The sequence below is a fragment of the Channa argus genome, chromosome 22 (genome assembly GCF_033026475.1).
Source record: "Channa argus isolate prfri chromosome 22, Channa argus male v1.0, whole genome shotgun sequence".
Taxonomy (NCBI): Eukaryota; Metazoa; Chordata; class Actinopteri; order Anabantiformes; family Channidae; genus Channa; species Channa argus.
In genome coordinates this window covers 1,677,699-1,705,419 of record NC_090218.1, presented here as the reverse complement: position 1 = coordinate 1,705,419, position 27,721 = coordinate 1,677,699, and the positions used below count along the sequence as shown (strand labels likewise).

At 37.1% G+C, this 27,721-nt stretch overlaps 2 protein-coding genes across 9 annotated transcripts in view; one reads left to right on the top strand and one right to left on the bottom strand.

Annotated features, from left to right (window-relative positions):
- Positions 1-297: 297 nt before the first annotated feature.
- On the top strand, positions 298-8,650 carry radx (RPA1 related single stranded DNA binding protein). 2 transcript variants are annotated; one of them, XM_067491979.1, is made up of 15 exons: positions 298-1,798; positions 2,730-2,872; positions 2,993-3,185; positions 3,326-3,434; positions 3,652-3,752; positions 3,875-3,994; positions 4,465-4,560; positions 4,661-4,828; positions 5,254-5,411; positions 5,742-5,893; positions 6,727-6,771; positions 6,850-6,953; positions 7,058-7,294; positions 7,823-8,005; positions 8,133-8,650. In XM_067491979.1, exons 1-15 carry the CDS (start codon positions 1,207-1,209, stop codon positions 8,267-8,269), a joined length of 2,538 nt encoding a protein of 845 aa, XP_067348080.1. In that variant the 5' UTR covers positions 298-1,206; the 3' UTR covers positions 8,270-8,650. The 2 variants fall into 2 exon arrangements, with proteins under 2 accessions (XP_067348080.1, XP_067348081.1); XM_067491980.1 differs by lacking the exon at positions 6,727-6,771 and having other exon boundaries at positions 299-1,798.
- A 241-nt stretch (positions 8,651-8,891) lies between these two features.
- The window catches only part of npas2 (neuronal PAS domain protein 2), a 36,214-nt gene continuing 17,384 nt past the window's right edge, over positions 8,892-27,721 (bottom strand). For 2 of the 7 annotated variants that reach the window (XM_067491982.1, XM_067491981.1), the window contains exons 2-21: positions 24,659-24,857; positions 23,281-23,337; positions 22,490-22,644; positions 22,243-22,334; positions 21,787-21,876; positions 21,364-21,484; positions 20,007-20,120; positions 19,757-19,875; positions 18,742-18,824; positions 18,553-18,659; positions 18,243-18,390; positions 17,993-18,077; positions 17,767-17,893; positions 16,500-16,597; positions 15,601-15,786; positions 14,899-15,087; positions 14,422-14,606; positions 14,108-14,200; positions 13,801-14,011; positions 8,892-12,677 (exon numbers count right to left, since the gene is read on the bottom strand). In XM_067491982.1, coding sequence (XP_067348083.1) covers positions 12,459-12,677; positions 13,801-14,011; positions 14,108-14,200; positions 14,422-14,606; positions 14,899-15,087; positions 15,601-15,786; positions 16,500-16,597; positions 17,767-17,893; positions 17,993-18,077; positions 18,243-18,390; positions 18,553-18,659; positions 18,742-18,824; positions 19,757-19,875; positions 20,007-20,120; positions 21,364-21,484; positions 21,787-21,876; positions 22,243-22,334; positions 22,490-22,644; positions 23,281-23,337; positions 24,659-24,714 — 2,535 coding nt within the window. In that variant the 5' untranslated portion in view covers positions 24,715-24,857 and the 3' untranslated portion in view covers positions 8,892-12,458. Of the gene's footprint in view, positions 12,678-13,800; positions 14,012-14,107; positions 14,201-14,421; positions 14,607-14,898; positions 15,088-15,600; positions 15,787-16,499; positions 16,598-17,766; positions 17,894-17,992; positions 18,078-18,242; positions 18,391-18,552; positions 18,660-18,741; positions 18,825-19,756; positions 19,876-20,006; positions 20,121-21,363; positions 21,485-21,786; positions 21,877-22,242; positions 22,335-22,489; positions 22,645-23,280; positions 23,338-24,658; positions 24,858-27,721 lie in introns of those variants that run through there. The other 5 variants (XM_067491985.1, XM_067491986.1, XM_067491983.1 and 2 more) reach the window with 5 other exon arrangements.

The following is a 27,721-nucleotide window of genomic DNA, read 5'->3' as shown; positions in this document are numbered from 1 at the left end:
AATGTTAACACTGTGAAGGTACTCACAACCCTACGATTTACTTAGCTGTTGTAATGTGTAAGAACCTGGCAGTTTCAATAGAACTTTTTGTCTGTCTGCAAACAGTCAGTTGGGGGAACTAACATGTAAAAAAAAGTTTGAAAATAAAAATCTGTTACCTCAAATGTCATACCTTCATGACATCATCAAATAAACCATGTCATTAAACTCCTGGATGTGAAGATCAGAAAAGCAAAGACAAATGAAGAAAGGGTTGTAGCTGGGTTTTTTTTTATGTCAAAAGCATGATATGTTGTGGAATAAAATAACTAAATTAGATATAAGTACTATACAATTTATAATACCATACAAGTTTCATTAAGGCTTAAGCCAAAACTAAAAAGTCAAATTCAAAAGATATGTTGAGAATTTGTGGTGCTATTTCCTGGCTCACAGGACTCAATCACACGCTTAATGAAACAGGAAACATTCAACAGGAGTATGCATGCAGTAAAACCAAAAACAATCTGGTCAACACATTATTAGAATACCGTATGCGAGGAGGACGAAAGAGGTAAAGGGACAAAGCATCAATCGGATAAATGTTTGTTTTTGCTTTGTGGTATCTTTTCTTTCACACTAAAGTCCAGTAGGTGGTGATAATGAGCCTCCAAGCTGCTTTAACTGCAAAAAGAAGAAGAACACTCTTGCGCTTTTCATGACGTTAGGTCAAACAGACCCAGGTCAGTTGAGCGCGGAATTTTCGACGTCTGATATTCGGACCAGGCTGAAAAACACGACATTTCCACATTATAAATATACATTAAATGTATATATAAAGCTAATGTATTTCTCTTCGCGTACGTTTTGGCGTCTGAGGCAAGAAGTGACGCAATCAAAACGCATCCACGCCTTTGTAACGTTAGCCAGCGGTAACGGTAACTTTGTGAAGTAGTGTCCTTGGTGAATACCCACTAAATAAATAACTACGTTTTATAGACTAGTATAACTGCTCTTACATTTAGTCAAGTATATGCACAAGTTAAAAGCGTGTAGTAAAAGAATACTTGCTGGAAACCTTTGAAAATATTAATTGGAAGAAGATACCGCTAGTGAGTTATTTAGCCATCAAGCTAAAATGAGATAGCGTTACTTTGTGGACAGCGGCGACATAATGGGCAACTTAAGTTAACAGATGATAAAAGTTGGCAAACTTTACTGTCCACAATGGAGGATAACTCGTCTTGTTCTTCGATCGTGACTGGTCTTTCTGGAGCATCTTTTCTGCAGAGAACGTTGGAAAGGTTATCATCTACACAGTCCTTAAGATTAAAGCCAGAGGAAGGAGTTGTTGTCGCTGTTATTGCGCTCCAGAGGCACTTATCTGAGCAGACTGAGGGACAGCAACAGCTCGACAGCTACAGCTACGATGTGACGGTCACCGACGGAGTATGGCGAGCGAAGTGCTTTGTCCATTCTAGTTTGAATCACCTGGTACACACAAACTCACTGAGGACTGGAACTGACATAAACATAACCCAGTGCTCGTTTGTTTACAACGAGAGGAGACTGGGACATGGTTACATTTGCATTGAAAACATCAGATGTGGTGCGCAGGGGTCTGCTGTTCTGCCTCGTATAAACGACGTTAGTACGCTGCCTATGCTGGTCAAACATGGCATGGAGAGGAGTGTAGTTCTGCAAAGTGATGTCCCTCTTCACGTGAGCCGCAAACACTATTTGTCTCTGTGGAACAGCGACGACCCGGAGGGAGACATTTGGACATCAGAGTGTCGTTTAACTGACACAGTGCTGGACGGTGAGATGATGCTTTTTGATCCAACTGCGATTGTCATGATGTTTAATTTGGCATGTATTGTACGTCAGGTACCCTTCTTGATACATACCTGGATACATACCTCTGCATGTATCCAGACTTGGGACTGGCACAAGAAGACAATGGCTTGTGTCAGTTAAATCATTTCAATCAACGAGGTGCATTTTGTTAGTTTTCATTTGTTATGTCAGGCGAAGCCAATAAACCACATGTCAGTAGTCAACTTTGCACACTGTCTGCAACTTTTTTCATAAGGTTGCAACTTGTGCATTCATAATATGTTTATTTTAAAATATTGTCTTGGGAAGGTAGGCTTAACAAAACGCTGTCCCTATTTCTCTGAACCCATTGTGTCTGGCCATCAGTTAAAGACACAAAGACATTAATTCTAAAATGACAAAAGCACAAAATGCTATTTGCAAAACTTAAATTCAAGAATGTTAGATATTTTGCATTGAGCTTTTCTAAGAAAAATAATATGACGATCATTTATCGTTTGATGTCCGTGATTTACTGTCAGTGGATTATTAGATTATTCGTTTAATCTTTATTTAATTATTTTTAACATATGCATGATCACAAAACAGTTACGACACATTAGTGTCTGTATTTATTTTTCATGGCTGATTAAATTGGCTTTGAGCGGTTGCCTTAGCTCAGTTGTTAAAGCAATCATCCACAGACCACAGGGTCAGTGGTTCGACTCCCAATCCCTCCGGATTAAATGTCAAGTGTCCTGGGACAAGACACTGAGCTGTTGTCATCGGCGTTTGACTGTATATATGAAAGGGTAAATGAAAAGATACTTTGTACAGTTTTTTGGATAAAAGCGCCATATACCAGACCATTTGGCTTTTGCTGCCAAAATGCTGTGAAAATCCTAAAAATGTTTTGTCTGCAATGTTTTCTACAGTGTCTAGGATTAGTCTTCTTTGTAGTCTGGAGTCATCCTTTAGAAACACGTGGAAACCTCTTCCTCTCCTAGTGAAGATATTACATAAATCAAGATTAAGGTATTATGGGAAATTTGGTCTCAAGATTGACTACCCCTACCAGGTAAGTTTGAACCTACTCCAAAGTTGAACCTAAGTAGGAGGATTTCAACCAGTTCTCACAGTCATGTTCTATTTCGACAAAGTCTATTTGGTTTTCAGTTCTTCTTTTGCCATGTTTCAGGCTTACTTTGAAGTTGCTGACCAGAGTGGCTCAATGTCCCTTGTGCTTTGGAATGAACTTTGTCCAGAGTTTTATCAAAGACTCAACATAGGTACAGTGTTGTACCTCCAGAATTACACCCTGAAGCAGAGTTATTCAAACCGATCACGTCCACAAATGGACCATTACAGAATTAAGACCTTTAACTCTGTAGGTAAGCACATTACTACTAAACACTATTTTAAGTTCAGCACCATTGTTTCTGTGATAAGTATTTTTTTGTGTCTAAAAATGAGTAATATATGTAGCTTATACTCTGTCATGGCGTTTACATACTGTATGAATCTTTCCAAGAAATCTGCCTGAACCCTCGCAACCCAGCTTCAGTTATCACTGTGGTCTCACCTAAGAGTGTGCTTCCTCAGTGGGGATTACCTGAAGTTTCCTACCAGTTTACCACCACGTAATGAATTGGCATTGCTTTATTACTCATCTTTTTTTGCAGTATTTGAGGCTTGCATGCTTATTGCAGTTATTTTTCAGTTTTTATATTTTTGTTTATGCAAATATAAAAGGCATTGTTTATTAAGTATTTTGTTCATACTCATTTGTTTGCTGGAATATGTATTGTTATGATTTCGGTTTTGTTTCTAAACTGCTTCATATCTTTTATGTTACAGGTCAGAGTTGGAAAAAATAGCCAACAATTCTGCTTGTGATATCATCGGTTTGGTAACGTTTGTTGGTCGTGTTGAAAGAGTCAAGAGTAAGGGGATGAAGGGTAACAAATGTTCCTATTTTATCTATCAAATGCATTTTATTTATGGAAACAAAAGGAAAGCTTTAGAATTTCCTTTTTATATTACATTTTGCTTTTGGTGATCAATCACTATCAACTTTTAGGTCAAGAAAAGTACTGGACATACCGCTGGGTTCACGCAGTGGATGGGACATCTAATCATCCTTTTATCTTGGAGGTTTTCTCCTCGTCTCAACCGGAAATCTTTAGCAGTATTTGTCCAAGTAAGTGAACTTTATCAGCTCATGTCTTATAGCTCTGCCACTAAACTTGTAAGTATTTTTGCTTGGTGTATCATTGTTTATTTGTTTTTTTGTTTTATTTTGTTTTTTGTTGTTTTTTTTAATTCCACAATTTTCAAAAAAGGTGGTAGTGACTTTATCTTTCTCATTCATACATCACATATTAGAGTGCAATAAAAGTTCAGGAAAAGAAATTCCCAGGTCCCAGTTGGACCTGTTTGTTTTTATTGTCCAAGACATTTCTTTGCTAAAACTTTTGCTAGTGTTAAAGAAACGCTGTAAGCTTTTTTTTTTTTAGCACAAAAACAGAAATTGTAAAAGGAAAAGTTTTGAAAAAGAATATTGAGGGGAAAACAACTTTTATTTTATTTATTTATTTTTCTTCTTTTTTGGTTTTATTTTGGTAAAAAAGATCAAATGATAGGCGAAATATGTGGACTTCTCTTCCACAGTGACCTACCTGGTTTGTACTCAGATGAGGGTTTGTCAAGTCGAGGGTTCATTGCCCTACCTCACAAGCAGCTGTGAAACACAGACATTCATCACAGGTTAGAACAATAAATACCTGATAATCTGTTTATACTGTATTTAGTGACGGTATTGTTTCCTGCCATTGAAGCTGATCTATATGTTTTGTGCCCCTAACAGGCTACCACAAAGGTCAACCATATGTAAGTGATCCCAAAGTGAAGAGCTTCATCCAATGGACCAAGACTCTGAAGGACAACATTGTACTCCAGAAGACTGCTGTTGGTGGTTATTATTGCTACCCTCATCCCCCAAAGACGTTTACCCAGTCAGTGACAGATGCTTCAGGTGAGAGGTCTTAGTAAGCATTCACTTTTTCTTGTTCACATTGAATAATGCTTTAGAACAGAACCAAAATTATATGTATTCAGTGATTCAGTGCTTGTGGGTATGAGGAATTGCACAATCTCTCTTAGAGTTCTCCTCCAGCTCTTTAAGAAGATAAGCATATGGAGAAAAGCGTATAGTGTATGGCCTAGATACATCAATTATATTGTTCACCTACTAGGTATTATGATGTTACTAGATACATAGCTGCCGGGGATTAACTTACTATTATGTCAACTCACCCATAAGAAGACAAATATACACAACAGTTTAGCCTTTAGATGGAGTAAAATGTCCATCAAAAATTCTGTATCTCATAGTAAAAAGATTTTGTTTTATTTACCTTACCTTTTTTTTATTTTAAAACATTTTCACTCTGTTTTCAGTAAAAGTTCCTCTGGTTGCTGCAGCTGACTTGAAGAGGGAATTGGAGACCTTACAATATAGGGAACATAAAAAACTGGCGATTCAAGGGCAGATTACAGCAGTGCGATACTTGAAAATCCCAAATACCACAGAGTCACAAGCAGCAGAAGACAAAGAGGTAAATGCCATAACCTGGCATCTGACATCATGAGATAAAGGGGAAATATAAATGGTTGTAGTGGGAAGATAAAACAAATTATGTTTATTTACATAAATTATCACAAAAATATGAACTAAATGTATGAAGTTATTAGCCAGTAGTGTTAGTGTGTAGATGTGTGAATTTGCAATGTTGAGTAGTGGGAAATAAAAAAGAAATGAAATCAAATAAAATGTGGTAAGAGTTGAGAAGTCACTGACCTGGACCTGAAGGAAGACAAACCTATAGGCCAGATTATATCCAACAGAAGTGATGTAAATGTAGAATAAATCAAATGGTTTTCTGCAGGTGCCAGATGTGTCTACTGACATGAGTGAACAAACTATACCAGACACTGGCAGTTATCGCTCTACAGCTGAACAGACTCGTGCGGCGAGTGTAACATCCCCCTCTGCTGAGAAGGTCTTAGCAAGCGGAAAGAAAAGAAGAATTCAAATGAGGTATGATTTCAGAATTTTTATTTGTTTTTTTTAATTTATTTTTAAGTGTAGCGTTTGACACAACTTGTCTAATTTTAAATCAAAACTAAAAACCTGGTTTTTGACTCCGTATAAGTAGTTGATTGATACTATTTTTATTGTATTTTTTTCCTTTAGTTCTTTTACACTTTTTATTTTATTTATATATATCTTTGGTATTGTTATTTTAATTGTTAAGCAATTTGGTCAGTCTTTGCTGTTTTGTTTTAAAGTGCTTAAATAAATAATGTTGGCTTAGATTTGCGTCTGTTGGCACATGTGGATGATCTAATGTGAAACTAAACTAATACAACCACACATCATTCAAACACAACAACACAACATATAGAAAGTGGCTAATAGGTTATTACTTAGTGGTTCAACAGTAAGAACCCCAGCACTGCGTCTGTCTTTTATTTATATATATATATATATATATATATATATATATATATATATATATAATATATATTTGTCTCTCTTAACTCTCATCAGCTCTCTGTCAGCCCTTTTGTTTTCATCATCCTTGCTTTCTAAAATGTTATCTTCATGCCACATTATCCATGAAAAACCATGGATATACATCAATCAAGCATAACATTATGACCACCTGTGCAGTTCAATGCAATCCAATACAGTGGCTCTACCATGAATTCTACTTTTACAAGGTTATAATTTCTCAGTTTTTAGACAAACACATTTTTTTGTGTTAAGATGCAAAACTACAAAATCAAAATATCACCATTCACATACTTCCAGACCTGACTGTTCAATTTATTCATTAAATAAAATTATTCATGACGACGTGTTTTCAAAAAAGCAGCACAGACCTTGAAAAGGGGTAGTGACCGAATAAAAAGGTACTAAAAATTTATATGATAATATTTATCACTAAACCTTTTCAATCCTTCTGAGCTTATTTGCCTGTGGTCTTACAGGAGGCCTGGACATAAAATTATTGAGGAAGAACAGGAGCAGGAGTCTGAAACAGAGGGGGCTCAGAATGTGGAACTTAGCCTACAACTGCACAGTTCCAATGAAGGTGAATTATTGGAGCTACATCTTCACTGCATGCATCTGATGTGATCCCCACTGTCAAGATTTCACAGCTATATTTTTCGCACTTATATCTTTGTTTGCCACTAGACTCTGATCTTTTATCTTGGGAAAGCAACAGCTGGCTGAGGCAGAGACAAGAAGTTTCTGAACATCTGTGTCAGGGTGGTCTGTATCAGGACAGCATTTCTCGGAGGTTCACGTTTGATGAGAAAAAGGTTCTCCTGCAGTGGAGTAACCTTCAGCCAACACGATGGACACCAGAGCAAACCACTGACACTGTTCCGCCTTTGGCTTTTCCAGGATACTGCCAAGTTACGATATTGGGTATAGAACTGTTTTACTACAAGAAATACTTCCATCTGTAGTTCAAAAGAAAGTCTCATTGAAAATGGGATGTTTGTTCCTGTTATTTCCTGTTAATGGTAAAGGCAAACATTTCAGCCTGTGTTGTATCATGCACACAATGTTTCCAACTTAATATTATTCACATTTTATATAAAAGATGGAGCGGGTTTGTGTTTCTTATAAATAGACATCTTTAGTAGACAAAAAATGCTGTCTTATTTAGTCCTGAATTCAATTTTTTATATTTCCTTTACGTCATCATTGAATCATTTGCACGGTGAGAGGTATGAGTCACATTTAGAAAATGTCAAAATTCCTATGACTCAGGAACACTAAGGTGGACATGTCTTCAACAAGCTGTGTATTTCAACATGACATTGTCAAAAAGCAGCTTTTAGGATCATAATCCAGTGCCCACTGTCAGTGAGGCCCCCCCAGGGAGCCTACCTTCAGAAATATGTCTTTAAGCCACTAGAAATTAAATTCTGTACTTTTATTTACCAACAGGTATAAACAAGCAGATAGCTGTTGATTCTGCATACTTTCCTGTTGTGAGCTCCAATGAACCCCGGGCAGTGGGTCTTCCTATGGATGCCCATGGCAATACAATGCTGTCCTGCCTTTCATCAGGCTTCCTCTGCCCTCTAGATGAAACAGCCAACCACAGGGATTTAACTCTACTTGAGCCAGGTAACATCAAGTGCAGGTTCCAATGGTTTTCTAGCATTTCGGTCAAGTTTTCTATCACACATGCATAACATCATATTTAGGCTTAGTGTGACAGAAGATGTAATAATGTGAGTTTTTTGTCTTGCAGAGAAGATCTTGGCGACTGCTAGTGAATTGGAGGATACACATGTTGTGTGCGTCTTGGACCTTTGTCATTTAGGTGGAGATAAAGTAGAAGTCTTGATTAACAGGGTGTACAGAGTGACAGAAGCTTCTCTTATCTAGGAGGAGAGCGAGTGTTCACCTTTGAGAATATCTTGTAATTAGTATGAGTACAACAAAACATCATGTAATTTATGCAGTTTTTGATTGGCTGAGCAAAGGAAACGTTGATTTAATACTTGTAAATGAATGTACAGTAAATGTGACCCAATATTGTTTTATTCTTTTATAGAATAAAATGCTTTATGATCCATTAAATATTTAAATACATGAAAATGGATTGTTCTTACTGTCAGAACTTACATCCTTTAATAGATGGGACGTGTCAGTTCACTGCACACTGCAGCTACTAACCACTTTGACCAGAAAATCTTTCTTTCTTAGACTCCCAACATGTAATCTTTAGATGCTATAATCTTATAAATCAGTTTGACTTTCCTGGTAGCTATGTATTAGGATTGGAATAATTAAAATGCTGATGTAATTTCCTTCATGTCTAGTGCCCTGCTAACCCATACATTTATTGTAGTTTTTGTCAAAGAAAAATGCTTTTATTATTAATAAAACACACCTGAAAAAGGATACCTTATATAAATAATATTCTGAGTAAACATTCTGCTCAGACTATGTTTAAAAATATTTATTTTCAAATATTTCACAATATTCATGTTGATTTATAAATAATTCAGTATAACATAATATCAAGATATTTTAGAATGTAAACTTAATTTGTTAATTTCTTTTAAAACAACATGAACAATATTTTTAAAGCTTATTTGTGATGGTAAATACAGAAAGAAAACAAGCCATACAAGTGACTGTGCAACACCAACTTAAACACAAAAAAGCCTCACCTCCTCTAATAAGACACTTCATTATCTGTTACAAAATTACTTTAATTTTAAAATCATGTAACATACATATGTAATCTATTTATAAAATAAACAACTATATAGTCTAAACTTGTTTTACATTATACCGTACATAGTGTATGTTTGTTTCTGCAATGAAACTGCAGAAATGGCTGTGTACCAGGTTCATGTCGTGGAACAGAAAGCATTAGTCTGACACCTTACCATTATAGTGTCAGTCATTGTTTCACAAATCAGAATAAAAGCACATGTCAAATTTGATTATAATCCTATACCTTCAAAAACACTGACACTCAGTGAAAACCCAATGAAACAGGAAAGCTGGAAATGAAATCCAAACGGAGGGGGGGGGGGGGCTGTTAACTAATTTAGAAAGAAAAACAGTACGGACTGAGTGAATGGATTATTTACAATGTCATATGCAAATCAGCTTACAGAAAAAAAACCAAACTAAACATCTATCCACATAAAAAACAGCTGATGGAGAGTGACTAATTTGTCTAAAGCCAAATATTTGGGGGCTTAACCTACAACTGCAGCACAGTGCATCAATTATCAACATGATGCCCTCACAGTGCAGCTTAGTGAGTAGAATTTGAATTTCTCTCAACTGCATTTGCAAGGCAAATAACTTGTATGTATATATATGTAGACATGGACTGAAACCTTAAAATTGTGAGTTTCGATGTCCTGTATTTCTATAATAAGTTATTTCAGTAGCTGAAATTGAATTGACTAATAAAGGGACAGAAATATATTTGTCTATGGCACCTCTGATCTGCTGGTTGAACTGAGATGACTTGCGTAAAAGGAGGCTGAGACTTCCCTCAGAGATCTCAAGTAATATTTTGATGAGGATGTACAATTGCACTTTTTCTTAAATAACTGAAATCCATAAAAATACAAATGACTTTATTAATTTTGATTGATTGATCTTAGCTGTTGTAATCACTAGCAGTAACCACACAACTAGACAGCTATTGCTGCACCCTGATGTGACCTATACCAATCTAAAAGTCTGCTTGACAAAAACATAATGGATTTAAATTCATTCATTTCATCTGTTTTCTATACCATTGTAAATGCATTAGACCAAGGTTTCTGTTTTGTTTTGTCATGTTTTATCTTGATTGGGAGAAACTCACACTCTGCACCCCCTTCTCTTGCAAACAAAGTGCTGCATAATCACTAACTGTGGTTTTCAGTGGACACACCTTGTACCTTTTTTAAAAAGATACTGTTGATATCAAGAGCTGAAGGAATGTTAGGATGCTTTCATTAAAAAAATACTTCCATATAATTTACATGTTACAATGGCTTATTATACACCTGTATATACATTGTACATCTGAAATATTTTAAACAGCTTAAATTAACATTCTTCTTTTTCAAATTGACATTGCACATAGGAAAGTGTAAAACGGCACTGAACAAACATGCTGAAAGTGTTCTGACAATTGTGTCCTGACAACTGTGTCCTGTCGTCCAATATGACCAGCACCAGTCTTGAAAGGGACCATAACTAAGCTAAATCTGTAGAGCTGAGGTGACTGAGACCAGACATATTGAGAATTTTGGGCTGATGTGTTTTATAAACTGTATCACAACTTCCACATTGAAAACACTGACTCATGACAAAGTTTTTTTTCACAGTGAGCTCTCTGGGAACAACTACGAGACGCATAAAATATAATTTTAAAGAAATAACATTTAAAAATAATTTTAGATTGAAAGATTGAGATAGAAGCACAGCTACAAGAGCAATAAACACATTTTCACATCACAAAGAAGTGTATTGTTTACTTGTAAATTGTGCTGAACTGGGCATAATTGGAGCATACATTTTGTTGTGACTTTTCAGATCTAAAGAAACAGATGATTGGCCGGGCAAGTTAATATCACTTTCTAAAAATCCCTACGTATTCAGAGATATTTAAACCACGCTCACGCTGTGGGCAGCAGTTTGTTTTATTGTGGTGTGGAAACAGATCAAAAGTTAAGAGGTTGTGCATTGAGGCCATGATGGGGTTAGACATTGAGACCAGCACTGACCTTTAAATATCTAAATGGACACATTGATTATACCCTCTGTGTATAGTAGAAAAGTAATTTCTTAATCCCGAATATTTTTCAAATATATAGTGTATGTTGCAATAAATAAACATGAAATTATTTCATTAAGGTTTTTGTAAATAGATGAATCTTAGTGTTTGGACTTACTTATGTAGAGGTTGCAAAGAGCATCCAATAAATATTTGTAATTCAATACAAATCTATATGTTGTTTAAATTTAGTGAGGAAAATAATAAATTATGACCTATGAAAATATAACTTTGTATTCCAAATGGACCTGAGCTGGATTTTTAAAGCCATAATCAGACAAAACCATCAAACTGCACCATGACATATCATGGTTGAAAGGCACATTTTTCCCCCTCGGATAGCTCGTTTTTTTGATCACCTAAAGATGTCAGAGCTGTCTTATCGCTCTCAGTGAGAAGCGGTGGTTTAACTGTAGCACCCCTTCTTCAGTCCCAGATTGAGGCTTTAAAAATCTAGATAGACCTTTCCAATAACTAGGGAATATTCCCGACAGCTTCACGGTGAAGCATTTGACATCTGGTTTCTTACCAAACGTGATTTGATGGTAAAAACCACATGGTTCCACATAAACACGCCCCTCCTGTGATTTGCCACAAACAAACCTGCAAGTAAATTCGTTTTTAGGACAAAGTAGTGACAATGTCTGCAGACTGTAATATACACTGATGTAGTGTCCCCATGCACATACACCCCTTTATGAGTAAAAAACATTTCCTGGAGGTAAAAATCTGACTCGGTGACAAAGTTACATCACTGGGAGGGTGTTGCACTGTGAATTTGAAAAGAAAAATTTCTATGTTAAACGATCATTACTGAAAGAAAACCAAATAATAATTCATGGTCTAAAACACATATTCTATATTTGGGTAGGGGGGAGTACCAAAGTGCAAAAAGATTGAGGGAAAGTCTCTGTTAGATGATAACACCCACATGTAAACATGTGAAAGTGTTGTTTTCATGAGAGCTTTGATAATCCACTTGGTCCAGCAGTTTCACTGACTAACAACTGAGATCGATGTGGGTCTAGCACACTCGCTCTCTTACACATCCTGCAGATCATTGCAGCCCCGCCGCTTGTGGCTTTCACGCCAGCAGTTGACGACATCTGTGCGGCCTGCTTTACATCAAATAGTAAGGTCATCCCCACAAGCAGTTTTTCCACTTTCAAGCATTTCTGATGGAAAACTTGAAAGTCAAGTTTGACTTCAAAATGCCACCTACACTGCGACATCACAGAGGGGGAGGTCTCAGCACTGTAAAAAAAAAAGTCCACAGCGCTACCGAGTCAGTACATTTCGGAAGTCAGAAACGCCGCCAGTCTGGTTTTGGGAATTTTGGTATTGCCTTTGTTGCTGTTGCGGCTGTTGCTGTTGTGTTTGTGTCAGTTGCTGTGTTTGCGGCTGCTGCTGGATGTATCCCACTGTGCTTTGCTGTGGGACATTAGTGGTGTGTAAGAAGGCCGGAGCAGATCCACCATGTACAAGTCCTTGAGTCATCTGTGAATACAAAAGATAATATCAGGTACACTGGGCCAGCTGACAACGTTTCACTAAGTTTTATCTAAAAATGTTTCGACCTTCACCTGGGTTACTGATAATATGTTTGAACCCTCCACCTTAGACAAATAGAAACACCCTCCACTAAAGAAATTTTAACTCAACGCTAGTTTTTGTGCTTGAAAACATTGTAAATCCAATATTTCATTCAAAGAGGGAAAATATGCAGGAATTTGGTATTGCAGTAACAGTTTTTTTATTAGAGTGATGTTTTCCTCCAATGCACCTGTTGCACACACAGGTGTGGACAGACCTTATTCATATGTTGAGGGTTTTGTCCTTAAAATTTGAAATGGGACAATACATTTTACATAATTGTTAAGAGTGGGTACATAACAAGAAAACATCCTGATTTGATCCGGTTTTTAGTCAACTTCATTATCAAACATTATTTGGATCATCCCCATCAGCTGCAGCATCTAATCAACTTTCAACATGGAGGACTTGTGTGTTTTCCACGTGAAGCTTAGGGGAAGTGTAATGTATGAACAAACCCATGATTTTTATGCTGCCAAATGCCAGTATGTGTGTTCTTCTTTTGTGTTTATTCTTTTGGTAACATTTTTCATAATAACCAGGATCATTTTATTCTCCGGCCCTAAAAAACATGGCAAAATTTATAATGAGAATGTTTAGTCTCTACTAATCTAAAAGATTCACGTCTTTTGTTTCAGACTGGACACACCAGTCCTGGTATCACAGGAAATTGAAGTCCATAAACATGACAGGATAATTTTCTGTATATAATTAAATATTACAGGACCACATGAATTTTAGATCACACTGCAGCTTTGGCACAAGGATTCAAATTATTGAAAATAAAAACAGATCTCCTGGTTAACAGCCTGTTGGAATGGCTCAGCAGCTTGTTGCTGTGGTAACTAAGGATCCAGATGCAGTGTAATGCTTGCAAAATCATAAATCAGTAAACACAGAGCCTTGGATAATTACACGGAGCAGCAATATGTAACAATCCATCACAGAATACACAAATAAAAATCTAAATTATGCCTCAAGAAACTATTTACACACAATCCCTACAAACCAAATAGGTTCCACCTACCTGAAAGAACTGCTGGGGCTGCTGTATCTGCAGGGAGTGCTGAGATGCCTGGGGCTGAGAGTGGTAAGCTGACTGGGATTGGTGTGTGATGAAGCCATTGTGAGGGATCATTATGGGAGACGTGAAGACTGGTGAGGGTACAAGGACAGCGTTGCAGTTGACCTGCTGCATGGAAAACGAAGGAGCCATGATCTGTTGCTCTAAGGTGTATCTGGAAAGAAAAAACAATGGCACAATTTAATAACACCACACTTGCAGACCACTGTATTATGTAGTGTCTGTGTGTGTGTCTGCACATGCATCTTACATGGTTTGGGAAATGCCCATGTTGCACTGGGAAGGCTGCGAGGTGACACTGCTAGTGGGAACCAGCGTCTGCATTGGCTGGTTGAGAAGCATGCTGTAAGAAATAAAATCTGTTATTGGGAGAACTTCATTTATACAATAAAAAAGTCATAAATGTCAATACCTTACATCAAAAGGCATGTTTTGCAATATGTATAGCAAGTAGCTAGAATAAACTGACCAATTTTTCAACAGCAGAAACTGCATTGCAGACTTTATTTCTACTAAACTGCCTTGAGAATGTCACAAGTTGTGACTGTTAGTTGTTTGTCTCACCGTAATTGTCCTTCTTGGCTGAACTCATTGTCTGTGTGTCTTTGGTTTGCATCCTGCAGAGGCCTTGTGTTGGTTTGGGAGAACATCATGGGGTTGCTGTACAAGGGCATCGTCAGACTTGTGTTGGTCTGCACAGGTAAACTCACTGACTGTAGCTGCCCACTCCGTGCAATCCTGTGCTGAACCTACAATGAAACAAAGACTAAGGTGATCAGAGCTACTCTACACCTGTTAACAGTATGTAAAACACGATAGAACTGTAATATGTAGAAACTTCCTTCTTACATGAAAATACTGTGACTGAACCAGAAGAAAAATACTCTGTATGTTTCATTACCAGTAAACAAATAAGCGGGTAATGAGTGGCTGTTTGCTAAAAGCTGAAGGTAATTTGAATAAATATTAATCTCTCAGAAGTTCCTTTGGACAGATTTTTTTTTCTTTCAGATTATGACTTTCAGTTGCACAGCTTTATACCTGTGTTGAAGGTGAGCTGTTTTCTCTCAGAAGTGAGTGAGGGGACGAACTGTGGGTCCCACAAGGCGGTGGTTTGGAGTGGCCTGAGAGCTGCCTAATCACTCCTGACTGGCCCTGCTGGGCTGGCCTGCCCGGACCCTGCTGCTGGGCCTGACCAAAATCATTGTGGATAGGTTGCTGTAGCAACATCTAATACAAAAACACACACACACAAAACAAATAATATTAATCTGTCCTTCATATACTAATATAAAAACACTTACTTTACGACAAAAATATAAAAAAGACAAGCAAAAACTAAAAATATGACCCCATAAAGTATGACTCATAAAGGTATGAGTTGATCACTTCTCTGTGCTCTGTCTTGCAGTTGTATATATCTTAGGTTTATTCATATTTGGGTTGAGGTAATATACAAACTTCATTAAACAGATGTTATGATACTGCCAGAGTCTGCTCTCTGTGCATGTTATGTGGGTCATGTAGTGATTAAAATACTTGTAGCAAACTGAGGGATGGTGGCCTCTAGATGGGGCCATTTCCCCACTACTCTGAGGGGTTGGGCAATGGAAACTCAATGCTTAATATCTGTGTGTGTGTGTGTGTGTGTGTGTGGGTGTGTGTGTGTGAGTAAGTGAGTGAGTCATAGATTGAAGTCTGTGGCTAATGTTTTTTCTTTTTTTTTCAGTTTTGTAGTGTTACCTGGAGATTAGCCAGGTGAAGCTTCTCCTTAATGTCGTGCAGCTCCTGCTGCTGTGTCTTAATGTCAGCCTGCAGAATGCGTGTCCTCTCCTCCAGCTGCTCCTTCAGCTGATTCATGACACCGAGCTGAGGCTGCTGCAGCTCATACATGGACGTCTGCTCCTGCTGCTGCTGCGTTTCCTGCTGCTGGAATCACATGCCCCCCCCCCCCCCAAAAAAAAATCATTTGGGATCACACATGAGACAAACGTGGCCGTCTTCTTTTTTTATATTTTTCCATTAAAGAGTGCTGTAATATTGCACACTGTATGAAGAAATATTCAGTTAGAATGAGTCATCTAATGGTTTATTCCTGTGATGGTTACAGCTTCCCACCTTTCCTGTGAAGTAGGTCTTAAAATGAATGATTTCTTCATGAAACACACAAGCAAAAGTGGACAACCACCCCCCCCCTCCCCCTCCCCAAAGGAAACCATTTCAGACATAATGTTGATATATTTTTAACTACCCTTTTTCATCTGCTTTTATAACAGTCTTATTACTGGGCCTGGAGACACTACACACAATCAACAGATGAAATAAACATATACAGTAGTAGCAGTCATAACAACCAGATATTGTACACAACTGAAGAGAGGAAGGCAACAGGCAGGAGAGAAAGTCTAAACACTAAGCATTGTGGAGTGCTTGCTGCAGGTAAGAGAAAGGGGAAGGCTCATTTGGCGAATGAGGTCAAAGGAATTTTGTCTTTGTGCCAAATTCTAAGGGGGGGGGGCTGACCGAGCTTTACAATTTTAGCACAATCTTTGACATAATGTTGTGTCAACTTTGCAGTTGGTTCTTACTGACTATTTTATCTTAAAAAAAGAGAGACGCACAACAACTTAGAATAAACTGACCTTGGAACTGCTAGGCTGTATTCTGGCAGACGTCTTCTCTGTCACAATGGAAGCAGACTGCCATGATGGTGTGCAGGCCTCTGTATATGAGTTAGCTGCTGCAGAGGAGACAGGTTACCTCTAAACACATTTAGAAAATCAGAATAACCAATTTTCTTTGTCAAATGTCAAACATGCAACGTTACCCAAAAACTATATTCACTGTCTTGATGCTCAGCTTCTCATACACCACTTTAACTAAAATAAACCATACTTCTTAAGACCTTTTGGCATGCAAATTAAACAATGGAACTTTTCATACACACTATTACAATGAAATAACTGTTGTTTATAGCACAAATTTAAGCTTTACGAGCCGTAGAAACTGTGCAGAACCCTCTCATAAAAAAAGCACTTAAAATATAAGGTCTCTTAACAAAACTAATAACATGATCATGATCTGTTTTATATGCTCGATTGAAATCATAAAACTTTGTGTTCCATTGTATAAAGAAAAAGGTGAGAAATATAACTGCATAAATCGTGATTTACATACTTATCAGGAACCAAACACTATACTGTATAATCCTTACTCATGTCTTTCTTCCTAAAAATAGGTAACACAGTCTTAATGAAATAAAGTCTGAATAACTAATAAAATGGAATGTTTATTTTGGTTGTATAACCATACTGCAAATTCTTAAGCCCTTGGTTGCCACCTCATTCTGCCGCTGAGTTACAGTAAACCCACAAGCTGTGATGCTTTCAGTGGATGGATTTTCATCATAGCTGACACAACTCACCAAAACACCAACTATTTTTCGCACTGAAAATAATAAAAGTGTATGCTTGTGTAGATTAAGGGAAGACAGCAGCACCTGCTGGCATGTTTGTGTTTTATGAATAGCAAATGTAATGAATCTTCCACCCTGTATTGTTCGTCAATATGCAAATGGGAGTGTTTTTTATTATATTAGATGGTGGGTGGAAGAGAAGCTGAAGTCAGAGAGATTGGAAGCTCAAACAAACAGGACATGCTAAAGTGAGCATTGGAAACATTTCATTACAGATTCATCATTACCCACAAATAAAGAGGTGGGTGTTTTATTGACTTCTGGCCTACCCTACTTAGTTCTACATGTGATAAAAAAAGAACAAGACCGAGGCTTATCTCATCACATTTTTTTGGCTACATTTTGATACCACAACAGTTACAAGAGCAGGAGTTTTGTCCATATTGACCTGCAGTTGAGTGACTTAGCACTTTAGGGAGCAAAGGATGACTCACATGCTGAGTCTGACAGTGCTGTGTGGGAGGACTTCCTGGAGCTGTGGGAGGATACCGAACGTGCACCACTGTTTCTGTCCCTTGCAGGGTCCAATGTGGAGCAGATGTCCAAGTACAGCTCCTGAGCCTGGAACATGGAGTAATGTTGAACAGAAAATGTGGAATCTAAATCGGACATAAAGGTTGACCTTTTAGTGTCCAATGCTGTGCGTACATGGGCTCTTACCTTAACAGAGGAAGGCGCTATCTCAGGTGGAGACAGCTCTTCAAGGCCAAACAGTCTCCTCCTTTCAGCTCGCACTTCAGCATAACTGAGGAATAACAGATACAAAGAGTGTGTGTGAAATATGTAAATCTAACATTGTCTTAATGTAAAGCCATTGTTATTTTTGCAAAAATAATCCACATGTCCTATACTCATCATTAACCCCAAGCAAACACCAACACTTTGTCAGCGGTTCAACTATCAGGCTTACCTGACAACAGTGTGAGTACAGACAATGAACTCAGGTTTGGAGTTCCACTGGTGGTATGTGATGTAGTAGTGAGTCTGCAACCAAATCCACTGCTGACCTTTAGTCAGGAAGCGATAATAACAGGATTTACCTTTTCCAAACTGCATTACTGAGAAGAGAGAAAAGAAGGGAATGTTTTGGTGCCACAGGTCAGTTTTGTTTGTGCAGAGTCCATAAATCTAAGTAACTACAACCTCTTTGTCAGAGATAGATTGCTGAATCATGTAGTGATTAAGGATTGCAAAAAAGAAGCGACAGTTACTGTACATACACTGCTTGTGACACTGAGCTATTAGCTCCAAGTCATCCACATGATAGTAATCATAGCCAGAAGTTCCAAGAACCTCAAAGGGTAAGTAGCCTATGATCGGTGAAGCTCTGAAACAAAAAGAAGGTGATCAACATTATGTTTTGTTAAAAATCGACATGGCTGATTGACAGAATCATAAATCTACTTTACCTGTGATCTAAAAACAGGAATTTCCATTCAAGGCTGTGTCTAGATGTGAATTCATCACAAGGATCTTCCACGTTACACAAATCCTAAACAAAACCAAAAGTCACAGTGCAAAAAAATCACTATTAGGATTTCAATTATATTTTGTTTTCACCTTTGCAGCTTACTGCAAAATTCAGTGACACTACTGTGAAGCAGCAAGAGACTTTGCTTCATCTCTTGCTTTAAAGAATTCTACTTTATTCATAAAGAAAAGGAAAAAACCTTTCCTAAATGTTTTGTAACATAAATTAAACCTTGTTGCAAGGATGGGCAAATTATCATTCTTGTGCTATTGTATATTAATAGTATGTTGTTTTTTGCTGCTATAACATCAAACTTTTATTAACAGTGGCCGACAATTATCTTTACATGTAATCAGCTTTGGATCATATTTGTGTTTACAGCCAAACAGACTTGTTCTGAATCCTACCTGAGAGCTGTAACCTTGAACACTCAAGTATGCTGTGAACAAAAACCTACGATGGCTGAAACTATTCTGTACTAAAACATTATGAATGGTGTAGATAAAAATCTCTTTTTGAGAGGGATTTGCCTTGAGAATGTGAGTTAAAAACTATTCCTAGCCATAAGGGCCAGATGTCATTGTTATAGCCATCCCATCTGGCATATCAGTATAATCAGTGTCTTTTACATTTTGGAATAAGTAGTAGGGGAGAGTTGAAACCTGTCCAATAGCTCTTTGTTCCATTGTATTTTTAAGGCAGAAAAAGACACATGTTCACTCTGTAAACACATTTATCCAGAAAGCTATTAGAAACAGGAATAACAGCACTTTATCCACGCTGTACAAACCATGCTTCCACTGTTGAAAATGCACAAGAAGTCAATGTAATCTAAATTCTAACTAATGATGTGTGCTATCATATAACTTTCTTTTAATGCAATGTAACTGTGTCTTGCATCAATCTTAAAAAGGTTACAAGCACAGGTTTTTTAAGATGCCAGCGGGGCTTACCTTAAGAAACTGTGGAGTGACTAATCGTACAGTAGCAATGAGGCAGACCTGCTCCTCCAGCGTTGATTGCAAGCTTCGTGGTAATGTTAATTCAAGTCCATTACAAGAAGATGTAGGCACTGTGTAAGTCAAGACAAGGCCCATTTAATGCTAAATTAAGATGACTCATTGAGTATGCTTTCAACTAAACACATGAACAATAGACATTTACAGCATTTAAGTCTTCAAAAGTGAAAACAAAGATCCTTACCATTGTTGTGAAACTTGAAATCTCCCACGAACCTGACATATTCATACACAGGTGGCTCTTTTGGGTTGATGTTACCTCTGGCTAGATGACAGCAAAATTCAATATGTGCCTCACCTGAAAAATAGGAATCCTTATTTTAGCTTTCAAAAATCTATTCATTATACAGAATCCATGGAAGTTTTATGTTTGTGTTTTGTATGACAGAATAGACCTGCAGAGTACAAATGAAGATATTAAGTCACATTTAGTTCCTACAGAATTGACTACAATTCACAAGAAACCTTGAATGCAATTCACTTCAACAGATATTACAATAAATAATGTTTGCTAGTTAGTAAGAGTCTTTAATACCCTCAATACGTTTCTCAAATTCATTCAGACTCAGAGGACCTGATATATGGTTTGCTGGCATAACAAAGGGACTTAAAGTTTCAATTGTGCTCAAATGAAAGTCCAGCAGATCCACTACTAAGGTGTAAATAATTTGTTAGCAGTTAAAAGACTGTAATTAAAATCTTGTAAGTGTAGCATGCATGTTAAATTAATTGGTGACTCGTACATGTGAACTTTTGTCTGTCTACGTGTGTCTCTCTGTGTCCAGGGTGTACCTCTCCTCTCACCCTATAACAGCTGGGATGGGCTCCCCCCCGGGATCCAAAATAGATTAAGTGGTTACAGATAATAGATGCACAGATGGATTTTTCAGTGTAATTTTCACTTTACGAGCCAGACACTGTGATTTATGTGGGGAGGACATTGATGTCTCTTCCCAAATGTAGCTCTGTGACAGTTGTTGGACTTCTAAAGACAGAGACACCAGTGGATCACTATCTCTCATCCTCAGAAAAGCGCAATAGTAACACAGGATTAAGGTCAACATCTTGAGCCCCAGATACTACATTCGTTTGGATTACTGTGTTAACATAACAGTGATTTAGTCTTAAGTCTTAACCATGATACTAAGATAGCTCCTATTATTAGCTAAAAGGCTAAACATAGATACACACTAATCAGCAAGCCACTAAAGTACAGACCCTAATTCAGCAACTGTCTGTAAAAAGAGTTTCAAATGACATTATCAGAGTTGGAACAATTTTAAGAGGTGTTCGGAAACCCAAAACACAAATTTGCTTCTAAAAGAACTTGTTAGGACTGTACCATATGTTGTTTTGTTTATCAAACACACATTTTAAACTGATTTCAGCGTGAAGCTAAACTAAACTTGGATCTCCTGTTGTGGGAGACACTAAAGACTTTAACGATTCAACTTTCCAAGGTGATGACCCAGACGTAGTGTGGTGTCAGAAACAGACAGAGGCCAGACATGTGCAGAGAAGCTGCCCAGTAGGACACTCACTGTCAAGGAAGTCAGGAGCAATGGGGTCAGTCATCAGCATGTGGGATGATAGCAGCTTATACACCTCCCCGTGCTCCCGCTCCGGGAGGAAATTCAAGATATTTTGGTCCACCATATCTGACTGGTACAAAAGGATAGATGGGTGATGGTCAGTTTTTCAGCGAGCATGTAATGTGTAACCATGTTGCATAAAAAAGTATTAGAGATGACATAATCATTACACAATGGGAAAATGGGATTAGCAAATTTATAGTTAAATGTGTAAATGGTCTGTTTCTAGAACAAGGTAACTTATACACAGATGACAACATTATTTACACCAACAAATATGTTTGTATGCTTGGATCAGAATGAACTAGAAGCCGAAAACAAGAAAATGGCAACAACAAAAAAAACAGTGGAGAAAAAAACTTTCTCACTCACAGGTAAATGGCCAATAAGTGAAGACACACTGTCAGATACATATATAATGTTTCCATCTGTAGTTAACGCTACCAAGAATCCATCTAGAGCCTGTAACAAGAGGGAGAAAATGGATTCTTTGATGATCATCATCTGTGATAATTAAACACAATACAAAATCTTACACGCAGACATGTGCTGTTATTTGTGCTCTATTCTGCTCAAAGTGTCTTCTCTACTCTAACAGCAGCTGGGAAATTCTTACATAACCAACAAGGCCTTTAGTTAACCAACTTGACTTGAGCAACAGTGAAAATAATGCAGCTGAAATTTGATTCTCATACTCTTATTTTTTTCTTGTCCAGCTTATGGGCATTTGAGGGAGAATGTTTCTTTGTTATTTTATCATCAATCCTAATCAATGTCGGAGCTTAATTGATTTAAGTTGTTCTAAAAAGACATCCTCTTGGGCTTTACCTCCAGCATTAGTTGAGTGAACTCCTCATTACTGAGGAATGACGGCTTCCAGTCCTGTCTCACATCACAAGTTTCATTCTGTGCAGTGATGTCTGAAAAGGTGAGAAGAGGATCAAAAGGTACAAGAGAATTAAAAATCATGGATTGTGTATACTAAATGGAAATATGGAAACTGCACGAGGTAAAAATATTTAAGTTTTCAATCTAAAAACAAATGCTAAATACAGGCTATAATACTGTTGCCTACCTTTTTGTTTCTGCAGGAAGTCAATAGTTCTCTGCAATATTGTAGACTTGTCCATCTTGCGTGGATGGCCTTGGCCCTGCAGCATTGTGCACAGCTCTTTGATGAGCACATTGAATTGGTCTCTTCTTTTCTTTTCCGATTTGTTACGAGATGCCCTTAAGATGTCAACACATGTAAACAGTTACTTCATAGAATGTTATAAAGAAGCAAACACAATATTTTGTATTATTAGTAAATCAAGGGACAGGTAAAAGAAATTATCAATCAACTCTCAAAAACTATCCTCTTTTAGGTTGTTGCTATGGATGGCTTGAATATGCAGCATGTTCAAATGTCACATACGCCCCGACAGCCGTGAGACAAACTTAGCAACTAGCTAAGGAAAAAAAATCAAGCTAGCAAGCTAAAGGCTAAAAATAGTAACAAATGCATTTATAAACAAAACTATAGGTCAGGAATCCTCAACTGACAGCATGATTGCCACCCTGGGGCTATTGAGGGGATGGAATAAGGACCTCATGGAAAACTAGCCGAGGACCAATGTTGCTCCACATGTAAATAAACAACCATGTGACAGACACAACTTATAATAATGACCCTTAAATGGTTTGAGATTCACCATTTTAGTATAAACACCTCTAATTTTTAGAGATAAACTTTAAAGTGTTACCCTACTAACCTCTAAAGTTTTCTGATAATTCTAACTAAATGGGTTAAAACTTTTATGTTCTACATACATGTATTACATACAATACAACCATAATGTAAATATTCATGAGACAGACTATTACCTTTTTGCCCTATCTTTCTCATCTTCGTCCATTAGATCTTCTACACAGCTGTTGGTGCTAGAAAGAGAAGGATTCACTTTAGAATGTTGTTCCATAACCATCAGACTTGGCTGACAACAGATAATAGCGTTAGATATGTTAGTTGTTGGCAAGGCTCTGGTGGTACTTATATGATTATCAATGACTCTGTTTTAGTGTCTGCTTTGGTGTCAGGGTGTATGATTAATGTGAGACAGTGAGACAGAATGCACTATATGAGGACCTTTGCAATTAAAAACAGTACGCACTGTCCACTGATGATGCCATGACTGATGTTAGGAAACACCATTAACCCAGGTGAATGCCTGGCTTACTCCCATATTTAACAAGTCACTGTGGCAAGTAAGAGTCCTACTCCACTATTTGTATCCAAGCTCACATTTTTACAAATTACAAATTATCATTTCTATTATAGGGATGACTTTGCTGGTAATGAATAGTATCTTTTTAGACATAACTACTAGCCTATATTGTACATAGCATTTTCATCAACAGCAACAGGGAAAGCACTGAAGCATTAAAACAACCTCAGCTTTTAGGGAGCACTACGAGACTTCTTTCTCCCTGGTTCAGGTTTGATTGACTCCTGATTGAGAGGGAGTTTCAGGCTCATTTTGGTTTTTGATGCTTTTTTTTTTTAAACACTTCAAATGTTTTCTCTTTCTAATGCTGCCAATTTTATCCAAACTTGAGGATATAGGATGTGTGAAATAAGATAAACTACAGGTAAAACAAAGAACAAGAAATGGAAGTCAGGAATGAAAGGTGTACTTCTCATCCAAGTATTATTTGACTACACTCTTTAATTGTGTTAAATCAGTATCAATATAGTCACACAATAATCTACTGAAGTACATCCCAGATGGGGCTGTGTTATTTTTAAGGGTCTCTTGTGTCTAATTACCAAAAATTAAAGACTACAGAAAACTTTGAATTTTTATGCCTTAAAAACAGACAAATTTAGTGTGTTGGTGTTTAATCACTAACTCATTATTAACCATTTACCCTTACAAAGCTGACATACATAAAAGACATTATTTATATCTCAAGGGCAAACTACTTAACCACCCATGTCACACTGTAACTGAAGTCATCCCGGATATGAGATACCAGTTAAAGGGGGCCTCCTTGAAATGCACACATGATACAGTATGTGCCAGCTCAGGTTTCTCTTACTCTTTAAATGTATAAAAGCCACATGTTTGGTGCATCTATTTTGGACATGTATGGATAATCCAAACCCTGAAAAGCTATTTACAAAATATATATTTTGTAAATTATGTGAAGCAGAAAATCTAATAAAAGACACACTGTTCTAGTCACATGATTTGATACTCACTCCCATTCCCTGCGTGTGGATGGACAGGGGCCACCAAAGTCAGAAAGGTTGTCCATTCTCACTCCCTTTCCCAACCAGGTCCTTTCTGAAGTCTTATATCTCCCATCCGCACTGACTTTGCCAAAACACTCTTTTGGAAAAACTTAGCACGGACCAGCTGCCCACCACCTCCTCCAGCCCACAAAAGAAAAGCCAAATCCTGCAAAAACAGGCAAAACTGATTACAACACCCTGAAAATAGAATTATTGTTGAGAATGCAAAAACAGTCAACTAGGTTTGTTAACATATGATATTTTCTGTACAGTAAGTTCTTCTATTGCTCAGTAAGGACATATCTGCATATCAGTGAGGTATTAAGGTGATAACTATTAATAACATGGTGGAAACTACATTAAACATCTTCAGATTCTGTCATGAAAAACCAATTCATGACTTAAAGTGTTTATCAGAAGGGCTTCCCAGGCCTACGATTATGTCTGAAACCGACATAGACCATCACTGAACATGCATGAGCTTAGTCACCCAAATCTGCCTGAAATACTGACAATAACAAAGAATAATTATTTTATTCCAAGCCACTATAACTTTCCAGTAGGAAACCAACACACACTTTCCTTTACTCTATAATAAAATAGTTCATGATTATGTGGTCTGGAAATATTTGACATTATATATCAATTATATCCAAGTTATAATTACAGCTAGTGGGTAATGAGAACAGTTTGTCTTTATTCCATGTGTACAATAAATGATGTACACAAGTGGCCTCAGGGGAACCTACCAGCTATTTCTGTTTCCATCATTTTCAATTCAAATGAGACCCATTATCAGAAGAGAAATACGGGGAAATAATGGAAATGGAATAGTGATGTGATGCAAAGCTGAATAGTTCATAAGATCATTATTCTACAACAGAATAGGATCTGCATGCTGCACTAGGCTTCAAGTAGTCTAGGTTGACAGAGTCTTATGAATTATTCTGATGGAAAAGAAGAGAATATTAACTGTATAATGGTAGTACTTTATTATAGGGCTACATTTTAACCCCGCTTTTTATTACTTACTAGCTTCTCTTCCTCCTGCATAATGTACAGTTTGAATATACAACTGTATGTTGCTGGTTCATTTAAAAAAAAAAAAGGCTTCATTTATTAATTAGTGTCCACTAACAGGCACGGACCACTCACTCACTTATACTTGTGACTTATAAAAATGTAAATATGTTCAGGTATAGTATAGGAAAAAGACAACAATCATGTTTCAAGTGACAAAGCAGGGAATCCAAGTGCTAGGTGGTTGAATGACTTCCCTTAGTAATGGACACACACAAAATAAAACAACCATATTTTTCATGTCACATTTTTTATCAGACTTCATCTATAGTTCAACTAAAATTTAAATCATTAGTCATGTAGTTAAATTCGTACTCTACTATTAGGTAAACCGTGAACAATGCTTCTCACAAACTGTACACTCTACATTAGGTGATATGTAAACAATCACCACTGCTAAGCTGTCACTTGTGCTCTGATCTCAGACTAATTCCTGCAAAAACAAGATGCGGCTTTTGCTTTAAAACCAGGAACAGTTGTTCACTGTGCTGCCATGCTCCTAGCTTCCTGCTCGTATTATTCATTCAACAGTTGCTCCCCTTTTGTACGATTTATCTCAAACTCACTATATTTCTGAAATAACACCAAAGTAGAATCATTCTAGCCCAAACAAAGTGTCCTGTTTAGCGGGCATAACCAATAATTTCCTTAGAATTTACAGCTACTGACTTACAATTTCTGTTACACATCAAAACCAAGTAGGTCACAGACAGCTATGAACCTTTAAGAAGTCAAATGACAGGTATGCACCAAAGAAACATTCCTAAAAGAATGTTATTGATAAGCAAGTGTTGTTTTTATTTACAATTGACACCACCAGGTTATACTGCTCGACCATGTCTTCAACATATTTCTACAACTAATTTGTAAAAGTCATCAACTGCAGCATTGAGTTCCAGTGCAAAAGCAGCATGGATGGCCATAAAAAGTATCTGACCTGAACATAAGAGGCCTAGTTGTATGTACCTTTTCCCACTCAAATCTAGTAAATATGAAGCACCTTGTTTTATACTGTGTTGATGAGCCTAAATTACTGTTTACATGTCATGTCCCCATTATTATCTTTATTTGCCCACATAAAAAATAGATATAAATATGTGAAATAATGGTGTAACATTGAGCTACCCATCGCCTCTAGAATCCAATACAAAGACAAGCTTAACAACTTCATAGACAATAGGAAATATTTTGTTGCTCTGTGTGCAGAGCATCACAAAAGCAATTAATTTGAAACACACCTTTCATTAGTGTTAGTGTAAACTAATACACTTGCATACATTAAGACTTATAGAGCAGTACAGAATTTTTCGTATTTGAGCTATTACAATTTTAAGGCCTCAAACCTTTACATTATTTCCATGTTCATTCAAAAAAATGTGTCGCTAAGGGAAACACAAATGTTTGATCGGAACCATAACTTCTTTTTCTGCTGTGCAGTCCACATTAGAAAGATAAGAGTGAAATCTCTTAACTCATAGTAAAAAAAAATAGACTTTTGTCAAAGGTACACGTTGACTACAAGTGTGCTAAATTTCCTCTACAAACAACATACAATAGTTAATTTGTTTCAATCTATGAGGGACATTTCTATTCCGATATTCAGTGCAACTATGCAGAATTGCAGGTCCATCAAGATCCAATGTGTGCAGCTTCAATCTGTGGTATGTGGCATATAAACAACACGATTGACAAGTTAATACCAATCTCTGTTACCAATGTCTGACAATAAAGTACCTTCTTGTTGCACATAGCCTTTCAAACAGTATGTATTTACAATTCATATTTTCTAGTTTTCCTGAGGTAAATAGCAGTTGCATTTAAAAAAAAAGCAACCTTGCATTCCAAAACATACAAAACATTGATGGTAGTAGAAACCCCAATCACTACCAGAGAAGAGAGTTTGTTGCACCTGGAGCTATAATCAGCCAATGCAAAAGGGACATGTTCTGT